The 15,937-nt window shown below is 40.5% G+C and overlaps 2 protein-coding genes across 4 annotated transcripts in view; both read right to left on the bottom strand.

Annotated features, from left to right (window-relative positions):
- brox (BRO1 domain and CAAX motif containing) overlaps positions 1-11,729 on the bottom strand; it is a 19,000-nt gene extending 7,271 nt beyond the window's left edge. Inside the window, exons 1-11 of the mRNA XM_088285711.1 lie at positions 11,566-11,729; positions 11,045-11,172; positions 10,742-10,848; positions 10,010-10,106; positions 9,053-9,148; positions 8,896-8,968; positions 8,532-8,637; positions 8,262-8,351; positions 8,074-8,159; positions 7,906-7,987; positions 7,126-7,276 (exon numbers count right to left, since the gene is read on the bottom strand). Coding sequence (XP_088141837.1) covers positions 7,126-7,276; positions 7,906-7,987; positions 8,074-8,159; positions 8,262-8,351; positions 8,532-8,637; positions 8,896-8,968; positions 9,053-9,148; positions 10,010-10,106; positions 10,742-10,848; positions 11,045-11,145 — 989 coding nt within the window. The 5' untranslated portion in view covers positions 11,146-11,172; positions 11,566-11,729. The remainder of the gene's footprint in view (positions 1-7,125; positions 7,277-7,905; positions 7,988-8,073; positions 8,160-8,261; positions 8,352-8,531; positions 8,638-8,895; positions 8,969-9,052; positions 9,149-10,009; positions 10,107-10,741; positions 10,849-11,044; positions 11,173-11,565) is intronic.
- Positions 11,730-12,386: 657 nt separating this feature from the next.
- On the bottom strand, positions 12,387-15,419 carry LOC148316920 (alpha-1,6-mannosyl-glycoprotein 2-beta-N-acetylglucosaminyltransferase). 3 transcript variants are annotated; one of them, XM_088286929.1, is made up of 3 exons: positions 15,139-15,419; positions 14,476-15,052; positions 12,387-14,070 (listed from the first exon to the last, which is right to left on the bottom strand). In XM_088286929.1, exons 2-3 carry the CDS (start codon positions 14,902-14,904, stop codon positions 13,648-13,650), a joined length of 852 nt encoding a protein of 283 aa, XP_088143055.1. In that variant the 5' UTR covers positions 14,905-15,052; positions 15,139-15,419; the 3' UTR covers positions 12,387-13,647. The 3 variants fall into 3 exon arrangements, with proteins under 3 accessions (XP_088143055.1, XP_088143054.1, XP_088143053.1); XM_088286928.1 differs by having other exon boundaries at positions 12,387-14,648; positions 15,023-15,052; positions 15,139-15,417; XM_088286927.1 differs by having other exon boundaries at positions 12,387-15,052; positions 15,139-15,416.
- Positions 15,420-15,937: the final 518 nt, after the last annotated feature.

Here is a 15,937-nt window from a genome sequence, read left to right on the forward strand (position 1 = left end):
TCAGTTTTTACCGCTAAATGAGGCTTCGCCTCCAAACTTCGTGAGCTTGCATGTTGCGCGCCCTCAAAAGAAAGGCGGGGGTGTAGCCCTCATTTTCGAATCTATCTAAAACGTAGTCCTCGTCCTAGCAATTCCTTTAAAACATTTGAAGTTCTCATTATGCAATCCACAGCCGCGCTGCCGTTTTATCTTGCCGTTCTTTATCGTCCGCCTGGCTCTTACTCAGGCTTTTTAGATGACTGATTTAGTAACTCATGCGGATAATATACTTATCATGGGCGACTTCAACATTCATATGAATCTCCCGTCGGAACCACTTTCCGTGGCGTTTCGGACAATAATTGATATGTTTGGTTTCACGCAAATAATAAATGAAGCAACGCATATAAATGGTAACACGTTAGATTTGGTATTAACCCGAGGCTTAGCATCCTCAAAAATAATTGTATTACCATATACTAGTGCTATATCTGACCATTACTTTATAAAATTTGAAGTCTTGGCTGATTGTCATCGTTCTGACCACAATCAAAGCTATAGCAGCCGCAACATTAGCTCCTCAACCACCGCTGCGCTCTCTGAGCTACTCCCTTTAGCAACTGCTTCGTTTCCTAATTATATTGGTACGATTGATGATCTCACGAACAACTTTAATGTCGCTTTGTTAAATGCGCTTGACTCCGTCGCACCTAAAACTCGTCCAAAGAGGCTTACTCCGTGGTTTACAGAGGAAACGCGCATACTGAAACGATCTTCTAGGAAGCTTGAGCGCAAATGGCGTGCGACCAAACTTGAGGTCTTCCGTCAGGCATGGTGCGATAGTGTACTAATATACAAAGAAGCGCTTGATCTAGCCAAAACTAATTATTATTCTAGATTAATTGTCTTGCATAAAAATATTTATACTATTTATAATATTTATACATAAATATTTATTTGATACCGTAGCAATGCTAACACAACAGCAACCAACCTCGGATAGCTCTTCCTATTCAGCTCACGATTTTATGCAATTCTTTACTCAGAAGATTGAGTGTATTCGTGATGAGATTAAAGACACCGTTCTTAAAATTCCGTCGAACGCCGCAATAAATGGTGTTAATAGGGACATTAGGGCTGATAACTGTCCGATAACCTTATGTCAATTTAAAAAAATATCTCTTGAAAGCCTAACAAAATTGGTTAGTGCGGCAAAACCGACAACTTTTGTGCTCGATCCGCTTCCTGGCAAACTAATTAAAGAACTGTTTACGACCCTAGGACCGTCTGTTTTAAATATAATTAATCTATCGCTTACCACGGGTATAGTACCAGCAGCTTTTAGGACCGCCGTTATCCGACCGTTACTTAAGCAACCAAACCTTGACCCAGAGAGTCTCAACAACTCTAGGCCGGTTTCAAATCTTCCGTTTATTGCAAACATTCTTGAAAAAGTTGTAGCGCAACAACTTAATGAATATATGACTGCTAATAATCAATTTGAACCTTTCCAATCGGGTTTTAGAGCCGACCACTCTCCTGAGACGGCCCTTGCTAAAGTTACTAATGATCTTCTCGTAGCTATGGACGCCGACACCTCATCAATATTACTCTTACTCGATCTTAGTGCCGCTTTTGATACCGTTGATCATAACATATTATTAAAACGCCTAGAAACGTGTGTTGGCATTTCAGGTTCAGCGCTTTCTTGGTTTAATTCGTATCTGTCGGAGAGGACGCACCGTGTAATTCATGGCAATGCAACTTCGGATCTTTGTAAGATCACATGTGGAGTTCCGCAGGGATCGGTACTTGGACCTCTATTTTTTAGCATCTACATGCTACGGAAATATAACATTAGTTTTCACTGTTATGCTGATGATACGCGGTTATACATGCCGTTGGATATAACAAATCCGCGCGACTGCTATAAATTAGAGGCATGCCTTGCCGAAATTAAACAATGGATGTCTTTCATTTTTTTGCGTCTTAACTCAGATAAAACCGAGATGCTGATCATTGCACCAGCGCGTCATCGGTACCTTTTCAAAGACACCACTCTGAGTGTCGATAAATGTAATATTACCCAAAAGGATTCAACAAAAAATCTCGGTGTTATATTTGACGCAACTATGTCATTTCAAATGCACATTAAAAATATTACTCGAACTGCGTTTTTTCATCTGCGTAACATTGCTAAAATTCGCCCAATTCTATCAACGCGTGACGCGGATATCTTACGTCTTACGTCTCGCCTCGACTATTGTAACGTTTTGCTCTCGGGTCTCCCCATGTCTAGTATTAAAAGTCTGCAGTTAGTTCAAAATGCAGCAGCTAGACTCTTAACTAAGACGAGAAAGTTTGATCATATTACCCCGATATTAGCCAATTTGCATTGGCTTCCGGTCCACTTGAGATGTGATTTTAAAGTTCTGCTACTTACTTTTAAAATATTGCACGGCTTAGCACCTTCCTATCTCGTTGACCTCGTGGTACCATATGTTCCGTCCCGAAACCTTCGCTCACAAAATGCTGGTCTTTTAGTGATCCCGCGAGCCAAAAAGAAGTCCGTATGTTCTAGAGCGTTCTCTATTCGGGCACCAATGCTTTGGAATGCACTACCCTCAGATATTAGAGATGCCACCTCAGTAGAAATGTTCAAAACACTATTAAAGACGCATTTATACTCTTGTGCATTTAGCTGAACTATTTGTTGGCCTGTTTACTGCCGCTTTTTTTTTTCTCTTTTCTTTTCTGCCCCCTTTTCCCCCCTTGGGGATTAGGTGACGGTGACCCACTAGGAAGTTTAAGGCATTGACCAACTGGGCATGCACCTGTTCCAGTGATGTCGTCTTCCTGCAGCGCGACATTTGATCAATTTATTTTTATACTTTAGCATCTAATTTAATTATTTGTTGGCCTGTTTACAGACGGTTCTTCTCTTTTCTGCCCCCTCTTCCCCTGCTTGGGAATTAGGTGATGGGGACATGCTTTGTAGATTACGGCACTGACGAATCGGGAAGGGACCTGCTCTGCCGAAGTAGTCTTCATGCAGCGCCTCTTCTGACTTCCTTATATTTCAGCACTTCGTTGAACTACTTGTTGGCCTGTTTACTATTTCTGTTCTTTCTTTTCTGTTCCCAATTCCTCGACTTGGGAATTAGGTGATGGTGATTCACTTGGAAGTGTCTGTTCTGAATTTACACCAACTGACCGGTACAAGATCGAAGGCTCGTCCTCGGATATGCTGCCATGGATATTACGGCCCTGGATGAGGACCCACTCCACTGAAGTCATCTTCCTGCAGCACTTCATTCAATTGACTCTTATATTATCTCATCTATTATTGCATAGCATCATTGTATGTGTCAAATGTTGCCCAGTTGGCATCCATTGCAGCCTGGTCATCCTGGAAGGGGGATTCCTCCATCTGTGGTCCCTTCTCAAGGTTTCTCACTTTTCCCCTAATGAGGTTTTTTGAGTTTTTCCTTGCCCTCCTGGGGGTTAAGATCGGGGATGTCGATTGTGGTTATGTAAAGCCCTTTGAGACTGTCTGTGATTAAGGGCTATACAAATAAAATTGACTTGACTTGACTTAATGTTTACAGAAATGTCCCCACAAAGGATTTTCGATTCCAGATGTGTGAAAGTAGCCAGAACTTGTTTGGGGATTAAGGAATATGCATTATATTTGAGGTTTTCATTCATAAATGTGTCTTGCAAAAAGTGTCATGCAATTTGTTTATCTATATTGTATACGGTTTACTTGTGGTTGGCTATGGTTTTCTTGTATCATGTTCTAAAATGCGTTTTTTTTCTGAATTTATTACAGATGACAAACATCACAGCCAAAGATGACATTACAATACCCTCGTCTTGATGCTGCTGATGCAAGCAACGTTCAACAGGTATCTTGAAATCCATTTTCCTGAAATTTGGTCTATCTATATCTGTGCATTCATGATGGTGGACAGACATTTTTATGATTAAAATATTGTGCTTGCACACAGCAGGCAATTTCACATAATACATTCAGAATATTAGTGTTAGCGGACAATTTCAGGTAGATTTAATCTTTCGCAGGAATTATTATCTTGTTTAGTTAATGCTCTTTTCTAGACACTCACGTCGTCCTTACAACACACTTTCAATTTGTGTGAGGAAAAACTGTGTAAAATCTTTTAATATCGTCCGCGTGAGGAACTAGCATAATGTTTACAAAAATATCCCCACAAAGTCTGTTTGACAACATTCAACTGGTATGTTTAGCCATCACTTTTTCATGGGACTTGAGTTCTCTATATCTGTGCAGTCATGATGATGGACAGTAATTTTTATGATTAAGTATTGTGCTTGCGCACAACAGGCAGTTTCACATAATACATTCAGAATATTAGTGTTAGCAGAGTATTTGAGGTAGATTTAATAAGTCACAGGGATTATTATCATCTTTTGTTATTGATCCAGGATGGCCGAGTGGTCTAAGGCGCCGCGTTCAGGACCCAGTCTCCCCAGGAGGCCTGGGTTCGAATCTCGAATTTCCCCATTGTGGGACTAATAAGGGGAATATTATTATTATTATTATTATTATTATCTTTTCTGGACACTCACGCTGTCCCCACAACACACTTTGACTTAGTGTGTATGAGGAAAAACTATAATTTTCAATGTAGTCCCCATAAGGAATTGACATAATGTTAACTGTAATGTCCCCACAAAGTCTGATTGATTCAAGATATATGAAAACAACCAGATGGATGATGACAGGCATCCAACCAACACTGTCCTGGAGGTACATATGTTGATAAAGGTTGGTGTTGTCTGTGACACGGTTGGAATGAAAATCAGCACCTCCTAATCTGATACCCTGCTCCTTAATCATGAGGGGTCGAGTGCCCTTTTGTCCCACCGGGAGGATGTCCCAGGACACGCTAAAACGATTGTCTCCCAGGTGGCTTTGAAACAGCTTGATGAAGTCGTGAGGGAGATGTAAATCTGGACTTTCCTGCTTTAGTTGCTGCCCCCACAACCCGACCTTGGATAAGCGGTAGAGAATAAATGAATGGAACACAGAAATGCATTTAGAAATGTATTGCAACTGTCTTTGAACTTTGACATTTTTTAAAAAACAATTTGGGGCATTAAAAATGATAAAGCTTTAGTTCTCTATGAGTGTAAACACAATTTAGAAAAATCTTGTTCCGTAGGAAAACGAAGTGAGAGGGTTGACATGGCCCAATTGACACACAAAGCACAGACACCACCATCAGGTAAGCACAGGCCACCATCACTAGATTGACTATGAAATGCTATCAGGAATTGATGCAAAGAAGTCCTCCTTCAAAGGTAAACTCGTTAAGTCATGTTGCTTTTTAGAAAATGTATTTTCACTGTACAAATTAAAATATAGATGCCTGTCTGTAATTTTCACTGAAACGTGATTATCTCATATTGGTATGAATTACAACCTAAGCTCTGACTGCTACATTTTTTCTGAATGTTTTAGAAGTCGCGGCACGGTGGACGGCTGGTTAGCACGTTGGCCTCACAGTGCGGAGGTCTTGGGTTCGTTTCCGGCCCCGGTCTTTCTGTGTGGAGTTTGTTCTCCCCATGCCTGCGTGGGATTTCTCCGGGTATCCCGGTTTCCTCCCATGTTTCAAAGACATGCATGGCAGGTTGATTGAACATTCAAAATTGTCCCTAGGTATGAGTGTAAGCGCGGATGATTGTTCGTCTATGTGTGCCCTGCGATTGGCATGCAACCAGTTCAGGGTGTCCCCCGCCTACTGCCCAAAGACAGCTGGGCTACAGCACCCCGTGACCCTTGTAAGGACAAGCGGTACAGATAATGGATGGATGTTTTAGAAGGATGCATCAGTGCAGCCTGTTTGCTCATTGAACAGCAAAAAAGGTGATTGCCAGTACAAAAGACACAATGCAGTGTGATGATACAATTACAATGTAAATCTATGTAATGGCTGCGTTTTCACTTTAATTGCGGAACCAGGTCCATTGCAAAGGTTAAGAGCTTTAGATTGGAATTCAATCATATACTCGCCTTTATTATTTTAAATAACCAAAAACTCCTAAATAACCAAAAACTCCCTATTTTCTCACTACTTCAAGGCAAATCCACACAGAGAAAAGAAGAATTCCCTGGCAGAAAACCCAAGCTCAAGCAATGGAAATGCACATGATGAAGTTCATCAATTATTTTCTCGTCCCAGGACAAACGGACTGTGAGAAATGTTTAATAGCAGTAGCAGAAATACTTCAAGCCCGGGACTGGAAGACCCCCATATTTTATGTCTACAACAGGATCTCAGCTGCCAAAAATAAATTCCAGCGCCACTACATTTTTGTTTGGTTAGCTGCACCCTGCTCAGGCACTTTCCCCCCCCCATTATGTACACTGTATTACTATTTGACCACCGAGTTATTAAAAGGTGTCAACATTACATGTTTGATTTTAATTTTTTTTTAAACACAATACAACTTTATTTATATAGCTTATGTACAGTTATTGTTCATCACACGTTGTTCATAGTGTTAGGAAATACAACACTACGGTTCTTTGATTGGAAGTTCCAGAAGAGGTCGGAGATGTATAACCTACGTGTTGAAACTATATTTAGCAAACAAAAAATATAAAATTGGACGGGTTCAACTTAAGTATTCATATTAATTGATATTTTTGTATGGTCTTCAGAGGACTCATTTGATAGTTTAGTTCAAATGCTTGCCATTTGTCAATATTAGTTCTAGTAAGTGACACTTTGTGTAAGGTCCCCATTAATCACGTATACCATGTGGGGACCCTGTGTGACTTATGGTAATAAATTTACATATATTCAAATTAAGTCCCCATCAACCACAAAAAAAAAAATCGTTTTTTTTTTCCGTCCTCATATGACATGGTCCAGACATGACTTCATCATTTCTGTTATTTTAAGGCGTGTATAGGCTAATAAGGCCGTAGTACATACGCCTGATTTTTTTTCACGGCTCTAGATCATTTAGAAAGGGTAGTCCCCACAAATGATGAATAAAAAAGTGGTCCCCGCAAACCATAAAAACCCGTATGTGTGTGTGCGGGGGGTACGGGGGTGTGTGTGTATGTGTGTGTGTGTGTGTGAGACGACTCACATGAAGCCATTTTCTCTCTGGCACTTATCCAGTGTGTTCTTGATGAAGCCACCCAGTTTGAGGAAGAAAAGCTGCTCAGATGGTTTGGCCGTGGTGCCCGGACCTTTGGTGTGACGATACTCTTTGCACAGTTCTTCAGCACGGGAATAAGCTATGAAATGAATTTCATTATTTCAGTGAGGAAGCCAGCTAGTCAAGTGAGAATTAGTATTTGGGCCTGTACAGACAAAACTCAGAAAAACCAAGCCTGTGTAGTGATTGAATTTTACTAAAGGTTCAACAGAGCGTATGCAGAGGTGTCAAATTCTGATTCAGAAAATAAGTTTGGCTTAAGCCACAGGCACTTCTACTTCGGTGTAGCTCGTTTTAAAACCAAACTGTGGCCCATTTTATTTTTACTTTCTGGATGTGGACTTGATACCTGTTTCTTTGAAATCGCTAAACACAAACTAGATGGTCTTATTTTGCAAAAAAAAAAAAAAATCCATCGAAATAGGAAGAAAATGCATTGCTAAAGAATTTTTAAGATCGCATTTGTAATGGTTTTGTTACCATGACAATACAGTGGAACTTATTTGGCTTTACTATATCCAATTGCAGCCACGTTTATAATTTCAATCTGCAGTGCGTCATTTTATGGCTTTTAATAGGCTGAACAGGAATGACTTCAAACTGCAATTTGCACAACCTGCTTGACTTCAGCAAAACAAGTGACCTATGGTTACAAAAATCCCACGTAAGACAATGCTGCTGAGATATAATGAAAACCAAGAGACATACCCTTTTCGGCTTCTTGGAGAGATCGTATCGCCTCACCACACTTATCGTTTGCCAGCAGCGTCTGTCCGTGATAGCAGTATGCCTGCAGCACATGTTGATAGGAACACCACACTACTGAGAATGAGATCACACAAAACATCTAACCCTGACACAAGCGAACAAACTTACATAAGCCATGTAGAATAAGGACTTGAGCTGGAGATATTTCCGCCACTTGCTGCTGCACTCGGGTGCCAAAGTGTTGAGAGTGTGGTCTGGAGACAAAAATCAGCAGGTTTTAATAATGAACTGTTGCTGGAGTACTGCCTATAGTCTTAAAACAACATCACGAACAACTCTGGTGTTGAAATGCTCACCCGCTTTCTGATAAAAGTTTGCCGTCTCAGATGCCAATGCTGCGACAATTGAGGCATTGTGCTTCAGTTCAATGGCTCTGGCAATTGTCACTGTGGAGGAACAAGAATGTTTGCTTAATCAGATACCGAGCAGATTAGGGGCCAAATTCTCTCACCTTGCAGGGGAAGAGAACTTACGAGAAGATAACAATCCAACAAGGAAATACAACATTGTGCCACATGACAATGGGAGTAAAAGCACACATGGTTTTCCAGCTATGACATACATACCTTCTTGAGCCTCTGCCTGAGACTGGATGATGTATGCATCAATCACTCTGGGATCCAGGTCTCTACCTTTTTCTGCAGGGGTGATGAGACGAGGGATGTGGGCCTCCTGTCAAAGAATGACAGCCATTTCCTCCATTTCTTTTCTATTAAGTCTTCATGTCGGCACACAAAATGAGGGCAGGCTAGAACATTCTAATTTAATGCAATGTGTTTTCATAAAAGAAATACATGGCTGTAGACAAGTTCCCTGCTTAAAAATAAATACAGCTAGTGATCAGGTTTGACAGGGATTGAGCATAAGGTAACGAACACAATTAATACATTTTGTGACAAAATGTGTTAATAGTCACTGTGTGTCTGTTACCCTCAGATTTTTGAAGATTCCAGCAGCAACTTTCAGGCTGCGATGAACAACTTTCGCTTCATCCTCTGAGACACTGTCAAAAAAGAAATCATCTTGTGAAAAACAAACACACAGGTAAACGTTTGTCACGTTTAAAGACAATTTTATAAACACATACTTTTCTTTTCCAGCGAGTCTCGAGGCAAACTTGGTGTACCACAGCGCTACGTTGAAGGCCATGGAGACCAGCTCGAAGATTGCATCTTGTTGGGCACTAAGACGACAGCATGAAACAAGGGGAATGTTAACATTTTAAACTATTAGAACTATTGTTATTAAAATTATGTTGCAAAAATATTTTTATGTAAATTATGTAATATAAATGAATAAAAAGCATTTGGTGGAATGCTTATTGTTGCATGCGGCTTTCGAGCTGCGTGCGGTACAGAGCTTAGAAAATACATTAGTTTGGGGTGTTGCTATGGAAACCTGGCGACATTGTGCCATCGCAACATGCATACAAATAAGCCATCAAACTGACAGGAAGGCTGCAGTTAAAAGTATGACGACTCTTAACTATTTTTATATAGTATAATACCCTAAAATGGCACCAGCGGAATGAAAAAGTCAAGAGGCCAGGAGGATTGTCAAATTTAGTTTTGAAAACTGTCACAATGAAGTGGAAGTGTTAAGGATGAGATTTTGTAGGAAGAAGCATGATTGTGCCCAAAAAAATACTTTTTCCTTTATATAGAATAAAGCTACACAACGATTTTCAACTGTTTAAAACTTGTGCTACATGATGTTAAAAAAAAGAAAGTAGGCTTTGTTTAAAAAGTAGTGGATAGTAAGACTCGAACTCTGTCATGCGGATTTACAGCCATGGTGTTTCCAGCAAGTAGATGTGGATTTCTCAAACACCTGGTTGCCATTTTTACATTTTCTGTCCATAGTGGGACTCTGAGCCTGACTCCTTCGACTCAAAGGCCCAAATCCTTACAGACGGAGCTATTTCAGGCCAACTAAGAAATCGTGCTTCTTTAAATATCAGCAAGCATGAATGAAGTGTTAAGGTACAACAGTAGTGAGGTACAGTTCGTCACTATAGTGTGAGTGGAAAATAATTCATCCATACCTTGGTGTGTTCCCTTGTAAAGTATCAGTCCATTTGAAGTTCTGAATATACCTCATCTTGTTGTCCTGTGTAGTCCCATCCAAGGAAACAATAAAGCCTGTTGGATCATAAACGACAGCTTAAAGTGGAATGATATGGGGACCGGGTTTACTATTGCATCGTTTTTGACTAAAGGTATGCATCATGTTTTTAAAGTGGGTGATTTGACCATGTTCATATTTCCTCAGATAGTGGCATTGACTCAACGCAGCACCAGCCATTTATTTGAAAGAGGTTTCTATTTTAAGGGGATACATTTGAGCTAATTGCACAGCTGTCCATTAAATTGACATCAGAGAATTATTAAAGTCAAAGTATGTAATTGCTTCTCAGGTCTATTTTACATTCATGTGTTATATTTTTAGTTTCTATAAATAACGCACTGCATAGAGGCATAACTTATCTACATGTACCTCGACCAGTATTGCTGCTAGTTGATTCAAGTTTGCACTTGCTGCTTGGGTTGCAAGAGCATGCTGATTATTTTTTGTCAATTTATTTCAAAAGTTATCAATCGGTTTGTTTAGCATGTGTGTGCTTGAGGAAACTACAAAATATCAAGAGGACAGTGGTCAATCAGTCCAGTCACAATTTTAGGGAACCATGCTATACGTGGCAGTTCGGATGATCTGATCAACAGTGGCACACGTTTTACGAATCATTTTTATGGATTTTGTGTGACTGACAACTGACATTGCAGAAGGGAGAAGTATGCATCTGTGGCACTTTTCATGATCTCTGCGTTGCAAGTGACATCTGTGAACATTTCCAGCAGCCTTGCCCTGGTTGTCCTTAGGTCACTATTTGTGGAAAAAATATATCGTTAGATGGTGTTTCTACAGTTGACAAGAACCATGTGTGGCAGAGCATTTGGTTAACTTTATGACATTAATCAGAACACAAAAGACTAAAGTTTGAGATCGAACTAACACCTGATGTTTAATTACCATAATAAATAGCAAAGTCCAAATCTGGTTATGAACACATCAGACATACTTGCAGATTTTATTGGCAGCGGGGCTCCCTGCTACGCCATAAAAATTAAAGGACACAGGCGCTGTAGCCTTCAGAGGATTTCGGTGAAACCAGTGTGCCATCTCCTGGGCGATGGCACGCCAAAATTGCTGCAACAGTCAACACGACAACAGGTTAATCCATGAGTTTTGTAAATATTCGATTGAGATTTTTTTGTCATGGTTGAGTATCGACGTGTTCATTTCAGTGGAAAGCTTGGGTTAGCCAACGGCTAACTCGGTGTGGCTACGAGACGACACAAAAACAACACAATATAACACATCCATTTGCTGTTCCGAATATTACACTTTGCCTCAATTTTCACATTGTGTCGATGTCTTAAAAATAAACGATTTCGTGATTACGTAAACCACGGCGATTGGAGAACAGCTATCGGCTAATATTAACGCTGGTTTGATCTAAGTAGTTCTATCAATACATCGACCGATTCGTTACATCACAAATATGTAATACAATGTGAAAATGTCGGGGTAAAAACTTACCAATCTTTGTGACGTTTGTTTTTGGTGATGTGACGGAAAGTCCGATGCTGACAAATTACTTCCGGAAATAAACTGGGACTGAACGTTGACCAATGGAAACAGACTGTTTAGTCACGTGACAAAAATCCAGGATGTACGTCCAACCTGCTTGTCTAGCTGCAGTACTTGAGCTGCAAATGCTTCACAATCTTTTTATATATTTAAAACAGCCAGTCAGTGTGGATGCGAATGATTTTAACGTTATTTGAATCATTAACCCTGTAATCAGTGTTTTTAAGTATTTCGATAAAACTAAGGCAAATATCCCACCGATATTTATGATACAGTAGCAAGGTGTCTTGATGTGATATGCTTTCATCAAAATGCGACAAGGATCATAAATTACAGAACACTTTCACAAACTGTCTTGCTGAAATTAGTATTGTTTTGTTTGAAGGCACGGTCTCATGAAAATGAGATCTAATGCTAATCTGAATGCAACTCAATTCATTTTATTTTAGTCTGGTTATGGCTTGTGGCTCTGTATCTTCACCCAGCATCGCTACTATCTTGGGTGGAGACAAACGATGTGCCGCACTGTCCACAGCGAGGCAAAGTTCAGAATGGCTAGCTTTACTTGGTTGTTTCACACTTGATTGGTGAGCAAGCTCTCAGGAGAACCAACCACTGTATACAGGAGCAAGCAATAGAAAGTACATTTCCCATGAAATGTCCCCTTTTCACACAGTAATTATATATTTTTTTGTTTTACATAAAACATTCTAACATAACTTTCAGTATGTGTTATCTCAAAGGCAGGAAGGACTTTTATCACGAATGAATAAGGAAAATATACATTTTTATTCCATTCTGAAAAAAAAAAAAACATTAACAGGTATTACCAGAAATGATCCAAATTTAGTCTAGACAATAATAATAATCACAGCAATATGCCTTGTCAACAACTTGAGAATCATGAAATCTGTTAACACATTAATGTCAGAGGCCGTGATTTACAGTATACCTCTTGTTTGGTATATTCTTCTCCGGGAATAACTCAGAGTTTCTAACAGAAATGTGAAATATATCAATGCACCATCTTAGGTTACTGCATAACAAGATAGGATGTCTGTTCATTTCAAATTATAACCATTTGGGAAAAATATTTTGTAATTTAAGACTAGGTAATACTAAGTGCTGCGTCGTCGTCGTGTCAACGGACTACCATAAGAGAAGAGAAGATGAGACTAGGGTGAGGTACAAAGGAACAATCAAAAGGCACTACTGGTCAGCTGAACCTCAATTACATAATGAATAGGACCGTGTTAAACTTCAAGTTTACACTGCCAAAACAATTCACATTAAGGAAATTTTCACTTTTGTTTGTATCACAAATGTACATTTTGGGATTTCCAAAAAGGACACATTTCTGCTGTTTCTCGAGCAAACACGCAAGGGGGGAAAAATCAATCAGGATGTCATGGTTGACATGACTCATAGAAGAGAGCAAACATGATCAAAGTCTGCTCACACAAAATCTACCGTACGCAGTATTCAGTAACTTCCATTATACTTGCATCAGTTTAACATTCCCATTCCTTCCATGTTTTAATTCACTTGAAATCATTCCATGGAAAGCATGCAAACAAAAAAACTGGATTTCATTGATGCAGTGCAAGACATGACACGCTTGTGTAAAACAAGCTTTCATTGAAAAAAAAAGGAAACTAAAAAACAAATGATAAAGGGACATCTTATCCCATGTGTCATTATTAGGGTCGTAGGTAACTGGCACAGTTGACATTAGTCGAAAGGTGGGGTTCACAGATGAAATGTAATATTAACTAAGTACACTCACATTATTAACAGAGTCTTTGGCAATGACGCGTCTGCTGCATAACAAGAGCTGAAGCAGTGTAATAAAAGTATGTACAACATGCTTGAACTTGATTTGCTTGTGATTTTTTTTTTATGGGGCAAGACCTCCCAAACATTAAAACACAGTAAGTCTTGAACCCTCATTGGTGAATGTGTACGTTTAAAAAATGTGCAGAATGGACTTTTTTCTAAAAAAAAAAAAATCTTATTACATCAAGGCCCAGTTTAAAGACGTTTGGCATAGTTATTGCATAGACCATGGTCTCGGATATCTCCCCACCCTCCATTCTTCATGTGGCCCTTGTGCTGAGCTGCCTCAGCAGCGGTAAGGACAAGAGAAGGAGGGAAAAGTCCATCTTTACTTAACTTAAGTGCCTCCTCGACCTTCTGTGAGGCCCATTCTGGCCTGCAATTCTGCTTTTGGTGGATCCCACAGTCTCCGGTGTGAAGAACTCGAGAGCCCTGAGCCACAAGCACTTTTATGGGCTTTGAAATACAAGTACCAGAAAGATGCTGCAGCGTCCAGTGCCAGTTGGAATCATCATACGTGCAGAAGTCGTTGCTGCAACCCATCATTTTGTAGTACACCTCTCTGGAGATGGCCATGCCGATGTTGTGTTTTGTGGACATCCACCCAGTGGTCGATACCTTGTTAGACAGTGTGGGGAAGTCACTAAAGTCATTATGGTTTCCCAAAGCAAGTAAATCACAATCCTGGCAGCTGTTCTTCCTGAACTCAACCATCGCTTGATAAAAATGGAAAAAGTCTGGTAAAATATAGTTGTCCTCCTCTAGAAATATTACAAATCCATTGTAGCCCTGCATTGCTTGCACTCGCTCCCACACAAAGTGCAACTTCCACCACCAGTGATGTTTGGTTTGCGTTATGGAGGTTTCTCTGTAGCGTCCATAAGAGTCTGGGTACTCTGCATTGAGACATCCAGTTTTGATGGCATTCTCTCTGGATATGTCCCGTGGGCAGTCCCGTGGATCCTGCCCAGGAAACTCAGTGGGATACAGCTGAGTGCTGAAAGGGAAATAAATTTGCAGTACCTTGCAGAAAGTGATCCCTTGCAAAATTGTGTTGATTTGCGCTGAAAAATAGTCATGGCTGAAGATGAGGAGGAAGCTGTGGATCTCTGCGGCTTTCTCCAGGGAGTTGATGAGAAGTTGCAGGTATTCCGGTCTGTTGTGGACCTGCACGACCAGCACCAGCTGGGGATCCCCTGGAAACCGCTCAGCATTTAAAATATGTTGCTTGTAATTAGCGCTGTAGACTGATTGCCTCAGTTCTGACAGCGACCCAGAAAAGTCAAACGTCACTGTGTCACTCGAGCGTAAACCCTGATTAGCTTCATTATTCACGTCACTTGTGCCGTTCTTGGAAAACGAAAGCACACGCGTGGAAACCAAAAGAGTCCAAACGACAAAGGAAACACCCAAAAGCACCAGCACATTTTTTTTAGCCAGTCGACACCTCATTTTGGATAGGTCAGAAAAAGCAACCTTTGGTCACCAGCAGCTCACATTATCTGAAAAGTTTCCCATATACGTCACGTAGAAAAACTGGGCGAAACTTCTCTCCCGATCCTTTTCGCACCTTGTCTGCTGCCACACACGTTGCCACTTCCTTTTAACACAAGTGAAAACAAAGGAGATTAATTCATTAGTAACAATATGAACGACGAATTAAAAGCGAGCTTGTCTTAGACTTACCTCGGTTGCAGTGTAACTTGACAGTGAACACCGCTCGTAACAGGAAGAGAGAAATCTGACGGGGGTGTTTCATCTTCTCCCCTCCACAACACATTGACTGCTGACGTGTACAATGTGGCACAGCGTCCAGTAGTTTTCTCCCCTTGGACAAGTTCCGCCCCTGTCTTGCAGGCTGCTGAAAGACGCCTTTCCAAACTCAAAAGTGAGCGGCTGCTGGACGAAGCATACGTGCAATTTGTATGTATGGGAAGCAGCTACATGGCTCTGTTTGACAGGACTCAGCGCGCGAGGCGCCAGGGGCGTTGCTAAGCAGAAAGCTTCACTGGGGCACAGGCCCCCCTACTACATGCAACACACCAGTGGTGGACGATCAATGCCTTCTCTGCTGGCCTATCAAGAAATGCTATCATATTTATGATAGAAGTGGATTTAATTATATATATATATATATATATATATATCTCGCAGGGCACACATAGACGAACAACCAACCGCGCTCACATTCATAACTAGGGGCAATTTAGAGTGACCAATCAACCTTCCATGCATGTTTTTGGAATGTGGGAGGAAACCGGATTACCCGGAGGAAACCCACGCAGGCACGGGGAGAACATGCAAACTCCACACACACACACACACACACACACATATATATATATATATATATATATATATATATATACAGTGAACCCCCGGTTATCGCGGTTAATGGGGACCGAGACCACCCGCGAAAACTGAAAATCCGCGAAGTAGCGTCGCACCTTCAAAAAAAAAAAAACACATATATATATATATATAT

Source organism: Idiotropiscis lumnitzeri, chromosome 21 (genome assembly GCF_059441095.1).
Source record: "Idiotropiscis lumnitzeri isolate Australia: NSW breed Sydney's pygmy pipehorse chromosome 21, RoL_Ilum_1.0, whole genome shotgun sequence".
In the NCBI taxonomy this organism is placed as follows: domain Eukaryota; kingdom Metazoa; phylum Chordata; class Actinopteri; order Syngnathiformes; family Syngnathidae; genus Idiotropiscis; species Idiotropiscis lumnitzeri.